The sequence below is a fragment of the Styela clava genome, chromosome 5, assembly GCF_964204865.1.
Source record: "Styela clava chromosome 5, kaStyClav1.hap1.2, whole genome shotgun sequence".
Classification (NCBI taxonomy): Eukaryota; Metazoa; Chordata; class Ascidiacea; order Stolidobranchia; family Styelidae; genus Styela; species Styela clava.
This window is the reverse complement of record NC_135254.1, coordinates 7,783,075-7,791,561: the sequence shown is the minus strand read 5'-3', so window position 1 is coordinate 7,791,561 and position 8,487 is coordinate 7,783,075. Positions and strand designations below refer to the sequence as shown.

The 8,487-nt window shown below is 31.5% G+C and overlaps 1 protein-coding gene across 2 annotated transcripts in view; it reads left to right on the top strand.

The window, feature by feature from the left end:
* Positions 1–2,716: 2,716 nt before the first annotated feature.
* LOC120344402 (unconventional myosin-Ia-like) overlaps positions 2,717–8,487 on the top strand; it is a 28,349-nt gene continuing 22,578 nt past the window's right edge. For both annotated transcript variants that reach the window (XM_078112978.1, XM_078112977.1), the window contains exons 1-7: positions 2,717–2,932; positions 3,617–3,732; positions 5,204–5,274; positions 5,665–5,793; positions 6,206–6,252; positions 6,839–6,902; positions 7,538–7,633. In XM_078112978.1, coding sequence (XP_077969104.1) covers positions 2,783–2,932; positions 3,617–3,732; positions 5,204–5,274; positions 5,665–5,793; positions 6,206–6,252; positions 6,839–6,902; positions 7,538–7,633 — 673 coding nt within the window. In that variant the 5' untranslated portion in view covers positions 2,717–2,782. The remainder of the gene's footprint in view (positions 2,933–3,616; positions 3,733–5,203; positions 5,275–5,664; positions 5,794–6,205; positions 6,253–6,838; positions 6,903–7,537; positions 7,634–8,487) is intronic.

Below are 8,487 nucleotides of genomic sequence, written 5' to 3'. Positions count from 1 at the left end.
TATGTGAAAATCTCGTAATTCTCTACTTCGTAATTTTGTTTTTGATAAATGAAAATAAAAGACCTCCCCCCAAAATAAGCCCTAATGTTATTTGTCGAAAGAAAATTGAAATAAGACCTTGTCTTATTTTCAGGAAAACACTGTATAAGTAAATGACTTTTTTGTAAAGTGTTCGACTCTAAAGATTCTAATTGTATTTGTTAGATTACCGGTAATATCACCTGATTTTAAACATAGCATAATTCATTTTTGACTTTTACCTCTATCGATAAATTAATAAATATCTTTCAAAACTAGTATTTTCAAATACTCATTTTATTCCTTAATACTGAAGAAAATACAGTAAAAAAACACTTGTTTAATATCAAATAACTTCCATCTGTTAGTAACATATAGCATTGTATTTTCATGAATAGTAGTATTTTCATCCCTGATTATTATGTCTCCAAAAAAACTTTATAACACCTAGTACATTTGTTTGAATGAGGATAGGATGTGAGGTATTTGATTGCAGACTTTTAGCATTCTTCTGTCACAATCAATCCTTCTCAAGTGTATTATTACAACAGAATGGGACTAAAATATTCACACATGACTGATTTCACTCAGGATGTCATCACAAAGTAATTTTGATCTCAAATAACCTGCTGCATGGACAAATTGTCTTTGGGGACTCTCACCTATCTTGTTGGTGCATTTATTTTGGGTATATTCGTGTAGTAAACTAATTATTACAGTGAACCACTTTCATTTCAAAAACTTCCTTTACTTTCTACGATATGCTGACATATGGCCATCTTCTATTGCTAGTGTTGTATACTCGTATAATCTTACTGGATTTATGATGTATTTGTGACTTATTTATTTTTATCTAAACATACTTTGAGTAATCATATATAGCAACTGGGAGAAATTGTATTGAATAAGAAATATAATATTTGTCACTCAAACCTTAAAGACCTTATTGTATATCCTCGTAATGAATTAAGATTTTAAACAAAGTGTTCAAAAAGTTATTATTCAATGACCCATGAGTAGCACATTTATCATTTAAGTTATAGTTCAAGTTGATGTCACTAATGTATCATTATTTTACTTTATGATGACTCATTTCGAATGCAATATTTTTTCTATTCTGCTTAATCTTATTGAAACAGGTTTGAGGGTTTTAGGATTTCAAACGAAGTGTTAAAAAAGATTTTAAACAATGAGCAGCACATTTATTCAAGGTGATGTGGATGATTCGCTTTGTATTGAATGCATTTCTATTCTGCTCTTGCTAATCTTATCGAAACACGTTTGTAACCTGCAGTTCATGACATCAATGCTTCGTCGTTGAGCTTGGATAAAACATGACAAAAATTTCCTACAAAACTTTGTACCGGAAGTCATGTTCTTGGCTTTGTGTGACGTTTTTGCATGAGTGTGACACCTGTGTGACAGGTGGAATAAGCATGATTTGTACTTTTCTCTACACTTTGTCCAAATCAAAAATTGATCTTAACTTTCGTGTTGACCTTATCATACTTTACAAGATTTGATTGTTTTGGGTCTTGGTACATCATACATAAACCAGAGATATTTGGTACTTCTGTAGTATGTGTACCAGGTTAGGGTTAGGCCATAATTTTATTTCAATTTACCTTATTTTAGTTCTATAACGAGTTTGGAACTGTCTGTGTTAGCCAAGTGAATATAACCCCTGCCCACAGTCCCTTTATACAACTTGATGTAAAATGAACAAAATTAGTTACCTCCATATTGGTACGCATACTTCTGGGGTGCCAGATATTCTTGCCTATCTAGGCTGGCAAGCTAAGGGCTCTCTGTTAAGACATTATCAACCATGGCTGGGGTAAACCAAAGAGTTTCTGGATCTTATCCACTGAGCATCTCTTTTTGTATCGAATTCAGGCACAAATGTTCTTGAGCGAAATCATAATGCCCTTAATGAAATGTTATGGGATTGTCCTGATATAGCCCCACCACGAAGATGTGACCCTAATTTCCTGATTTGCATTCTTTGATTCTGTTTTTTTTTGTTAGATTAGAAGTTGGGCCGACAAAGAAACCTGGGGCAATTATCAAACCTAACCAAAGTTATACCAAGTCCCAACCTAACCTGCGATCAACGAAATTAATGATAGCAGAGAGCAGATCTAAAAATTAGGAGTGGGAAATTCCAGGACAGTACCAATATTTCTGCTTTTGAGAATAAATTTCTAATATGAAAATTCAGCTCGTTGTGGAAATTATGACATGATTTTGAAGCATGTTTGCATTGTATTGATCATTTATCATTAAATATGTCACGGATAGCATTTGTCTCATAAATCCTGACCTGTTTCCAGACTGGCTAATTTGGTTTCAGATAGGCATGTGAACTTGTAAAATGTCTAATCTGAAAGACAAAGGCAGTTTTTGTATTGATCTTTGGCATGCAGCAAGAGAAAATAAAGATTTGCAGACTTAACAGACAGTTTTCATTATTCAAAGAATTACTCAGCTTGTAGTTAGTTGATAAGGAAGGCAAACAATTTTTTGTAAATTCAAATGGCATAGCTAAATTTGATTATAAAACATTTATTATAAATTTAATTGCAATTTTTTTTAAGCTCTGACAAAATAATGATAATTTCGTTTGACATATTTTGTAGCAAAAATTATTTGCACAATTTATTGCCAATGATGTTATATAATTTCTTCCATATTTACAGTTTTCTGTTCTCCAGTAGCAGTGTTGGTAGTTTTTAATTTTAGTTTGGTTCAATAACAACCAGCCATGTCATACCAGCACCAACATCAACATGTGGAACAGCATGGTATTCTATCAAGAATGGTGGGCGTGGGTGATATGGTTCTATTGGATCCTCTCACAGAAGAAAATTTCTTGGATAACTTGCAAAAGAGATTTAACAGTGACCAGATATATGTAAGTCTGTTTTGTTTTCATTACATTATTTTGTTTATAGCAGAGAAATAACATTTTTCTAAACTTCTTGATCTCCGTGTTAGCTGTACCCAAATATCACTTTAATAATACTGTTGTAATTCATGTTTGTTCGCTTATTTTCTAAATTTTTTGGAATACGTTTTTATCAAAACTTTCGATTTTGAGTTCACAACCCTCCTATTCCAATCATTTTTATGCAATGGCTCAATTACACATTCAACTACCCATTCAATTTGATTTAATACACAGTTAAACAAATAATATTTCTCACATGCAAAATTTCAGTTAATCAAATACACAGTAGCAATACGGTAATTATAAACCTTTACATAATTTGGAATATCTTGAATATAGAACTGAAAACGTGGTCGAAAATATTTTACTCCAAAATTGTAAGTCCTTAAAAACTACGGTAACTTTTTTCTTCAGTGTAATTGGGTTTTATTTTCCCAACACAATAATCTCTTTTGAAAACATCTTAATCTCTTGTGTTGCTCTTCAATTATATATTTCACAAAGCTTTCTTGCTTCGTATTTCCTCTTTAAATCACTTAATCTATGTAGCTTTGTATTTACCTTCACAATTTTATTTATAAATATAGTAATGGTTATATTCATGTATACCTCAATATTGAATTCAACTAGCATAAATTTTTATCTTAGACCTACATTGGATCCGTAGTTGTTTCCGTCAATCCTTACAAACACTTGTCCATATATGGAAGTGATAAAATAGAAGAATACAGAGGAAGGAATATGTATGAACTTCCCCCACATATGTGAGTATTTTTTATTGGTTTCATTACATTTAAACCTGTAATTTGAACCCACGACAATTGCACCTGCATACTATTGCAATTTGCACCTATGGAAATTTGCACCTACGGATATTTGAACCCATACTAACCCTAACCCATGGATTTTAGCACCCGCATAAAGATTGGACCCGCGCATATACGGGTGCAAATGTATGGGTTCAAATGTGCTGTCACCATTTTTATTGTATCAATGTTAAAAATTATATCTGTCATGCGTATGTTGAATTTTGAAATTTTATAATGTAAATACAAACATTTTAAAACTATTCTCAATCACAACACATATAATAACCGGTCAGCTATGTCGATACCTGATAAGGCCAGAAAAAAACTGTAGTTGCCATAATTAATCTGATTTTAACAAGATATATACGCGTATGTATTTGTAGTTATTAGTAGTTTTGCATTCCAAGATTTCAGTTGCCAATCATTTCATTGTAAAATATTTTTAATCTTTTCATACTGCTGTTATATTCTGCAGAAAATTTCAATTTCAGGCTTCATAAATCATTTGCAATAATTGTTATGTGATATATAGCACAGCGCATAAATGACAACTTTACTACACATTACAATTGTAATTAGGCTTGATTTAGGAAATTTTGAGTAGTAATCTTTTAAATCCTAATTCATTGTCTGATTATTAGGTATTATTTACCGGTATATAAATGCTCAATTTCTAAAATCATCCCAAATTTGCAATATTTTGCAACCATGATACAGACATAGACAATAGATTTTATCATAAAAATACTCGAGAGATAACAAAACTGATAATCCCTCGCTATCTAAAGATGAGAGAATGATATTAAAATGTCAAAGGTGCTGGTAACTAAGTAGAGTTTGTTTACAAGACTTAGGTTACCGTATATGGTTGCGCTTGTTGCTCATTTATCGAAAAAATGTTTGAAATGTTTCTTTTGTTTGAATTTGACCAAATAGCGTGAATTCTTATTTTCATATTTAAAAATTCTTTCATATATGATTTCAATTTTCAATATTCCGAATTTTACACCAGGATGTAAATATATTATAATTCTGTTTTCATTCCACGTTTGGCGAATTCAGTAACTAATCTGTGTTTTTTCATCATCATAAAAGTAAGCTATACATTATGCATACAGAAATGTAAAATAAAGTGAAAAATCGCATTTCAGGATGAAAATTTTTTTGGATTTTGTAATTTAGAATGTATTTTGATTGTTTCAATTGGAAATGCATTTTTCTTTTCTGTATATACATATATTTATGTTATGATACTTTGCTGGAACTTTGTTAAGTTTTCATTATTCTTGACTCTGATTCATTCCTTCCAAAAAGGTATCTTCTCACATATTGTTAGAAATCAGTGGAAGATTTCATGAGACCTTGTTCAATATGAAAGATATAAATAGTCGTCATATAAATATTAAGTACCTAAATATTATTTCAGTTATGCTGTGGCAGATCTTGCGTACAGATCAATGAAGAATCATAACAGAGACCAGTGTGTTCTCATTACAGGTAAAAATGTCACTGAATTTTTTTCTTGAACTTTTAATTGAAAAATCATGCCTTTAACACAATCCAGATTGGTAATTCAGTATTAATTAATTAATTGATAACTGAATACATTGTTTGGACCTAGTGAAGTTCATTATTAGGTATTAAACATTTTGTTCTGGATTCATTATTTGATACAATATTATTAAGTTATAGTCAAACTTTAAGAAATTGATTTTTATTTTAAATTATACAGCTGAGTTTATTTCTATCAAGTTTCACTAATAACACACTTTTTTTCTGAATTTTGCTATTTATGCAGCATAGTCTATTGGATTGTTCAAAATTTGATATTGTTGAAGCTTATGTTATTCATTCGAATATTTTTTCAAATGCAATTATTCATTGCAGGAGAATCCGGTGCAGGAAAGACCGAGGCAAGTAAGATAATTATGCAGTATGTTGCAGCAATGAGCAGCAAATCTAAAGAAGTTGTCAAAATCAAACAGCAGTTATTGCAGTCGAATCCTGTTTTGGAAGGTGAATGTTCTGTTATATATTTAAAATTAACTTACAAATTCAAAAACTTATGTATGCGAAATATGCACAATGTTTTTAGTGCTGAATCCCCTCTATTTGCATCGAGTCGTTATTAACATAAAAACCAATATATCTTCATAATCTAGAATTAAAAGCAATGTCTTTAAGGCTTTTTCATGTTGCCCATTGTCATTGTTTAGCGATTTTCAAGCTACTGCCACCTCAAGCTTTTAATGTGAGAAGACAGATAAATTATATACCGGTACATATCTTGTCTAGAGTAGATGACTATCCACCAACAGAAAATTTCTTTGCTCATTCGTTATCTCGTTTTTGATGTACATTTTACTCAGGTTTATGTGATCGACTATAGATATTAATCAATGTAAATGTTTCTATTTCTATTTTTCAGCTTTTGGAAATGCAAAAACAGTCCGAAATGACAACTCTTCCAGATTTGTAAGTATGGATTATTTTTTTAAAAATGTTCCTAGGCCATGTCCCATGAGCCTCATTATTGTTTCATATTCCATGTAGCATAATTATGGCATATGCCCAGTGGCGTATCTAGGGTGTGGCAGCCATGGCTCGTGCCATGGATGCCGTTTGGACAGGGGCGCAAAAACGACGAAAAGTTTCAATTGTAAATTATTTCAATAAGGTGATTTCAAATTGGAAATCGTGTTTTTACTTACGGTAAATAATAACGTACAAATATCTCAATTCAACAACAGTCGTTATAAAATGTCAGTCAACGATCAAAGGGGCGCATTATTAACATTTGCCATGGGCACCAATTTACGTAGATATACCACTGCATATGTCTTGGCAGATTGAGTCAGGCTGGTCATGATTTGTAGTAACACTCCATGTTCAATCATAACCATATCCACAGTCATCTCTTATTCAAGTTAATAATAACCCAAAACTTCAATATGTGTCTAATTGATTGATAATATATTCCCGGATATGCAAAATTTTAAATCTAATTCATCAGCTAATACTCATATTTTTGTTTCTAATTTAACCATTCATTTTATCTCAGGGAAAGTACATGGACATTGAGTTTGATTTCAAAGGAGATCCAATTGGAGGAATAATCACCAATTGTAAGTGTAGATTTATTTGCAGCCTCATATGCGGTTACCGATCCGAAGAGCAAAGCCTTGAATTTATATATTTTTTGTCACCCTTTTCATACAGCTGTTTATTATTAGTTAGGGCTGACTATGAAGAGTTTCTACTCTGGGGTGTTTGAGAATATAACTCGATCTACAGACTGTGGCTTTGAAGTCCCAATTATTTGGCATATGCGATATAATTTAACAATATACTTTATTACAATGTATTGTGTGTATACTGTTGTTACTTATCGATCTTAAGATCAGTAATTATGTTGATAGGTATTTGTCTGTTTGTTTGTTTGTCTGTTAGATGCACGCGATATCTCACGAAAGCGAGGTTGAATCTGCTCCACTTTTTTCATGTCCGTTTATCATATCTCGGACCAGAAGCCTATTGATTTTGGGCGAATTATGTTGTATGATTAGCGAGTTATTAATTAATTAGTGATGGTACACAAGGTGTCACTATGGAGTGAGAGCGCTGTTTTGGGGATCCCCTAACTTTCGATCGATAAGTCTTCGGTCTCTGACCGATATTCTCGTTTTCTTATTACTGGTTTTAAGCTGTTATATAACCATACAGCATTTGGTATTAGAATTCATATTTTTTTATTCCACAGATTTGCTTGAGAAATCTCGAGTTGTTCAGCAGGCAACAGGAGAGAGGAACTTTCACATTTTCTATCAACTCTTGAATGGACCAGAAACTATGCTGCGTGAGTATTTAATATCGCAATCATTTTGTCTGCAATTTTTTTATACTGTATCACTCGTAATTTTAAAGAAATCCAGCACATTGGGATTTCCTATTTTTATAAGTTGTTAAATATGCTTGTTTTGATATTTAATCATAAATACTGGCTTGGAGAATGAGAAATGCAGATTGTATCGTAACATTTTGTGTATATATTTATTATTATCTGAAATTGTTATAAAGTAGTTGACGTACAAAACCTATTAGGAAATTTAATTTCCATATCTTGAAAATATTTTCAAAAATTAAGCATTATTCATATACACCCCTTGCTAGTTGCACAAGTTCCCCATTTACCATTAAAATTTAGGTCAACTCTCATCATCTTGATATTTCTATTTTTAAAAACCCGGTACTTCAGAGAGATTTTCATTGTCTCATAAAATTTGTAGACTTTTTACACAAACTGCTCATAACTTATGTCACTTTAATGTACAGAGTAGTAAGACCTAGATGCCAGATTTATTCAATTTACGACTTAATTTTATTATTTTTTCTTAGAAGAGTTATATGGTTAATTATTTACTATAATTCATTTGTTTGCCAAAGTCTGATTTTGTTTGGCCGCAGATGTTTTGTGCTTGACTGTACATAACAGAGTAGTCGTTGTGTATGCTTTTCGCTCATTCAATTCAAATTTTTATTAATATGTGTGACCATAATTTTTATCATGTTTGCTTAGTTGATGACTGTGCAATACCAGTTTTATGGTCGTAACACTCGTAAGACAATTAATGGTTTTGTAGTATGAAAAATCATCATTCGACCTGAAATTATGGAATTGTCAAAATTGGTTTCGATTCAGATCATATGATT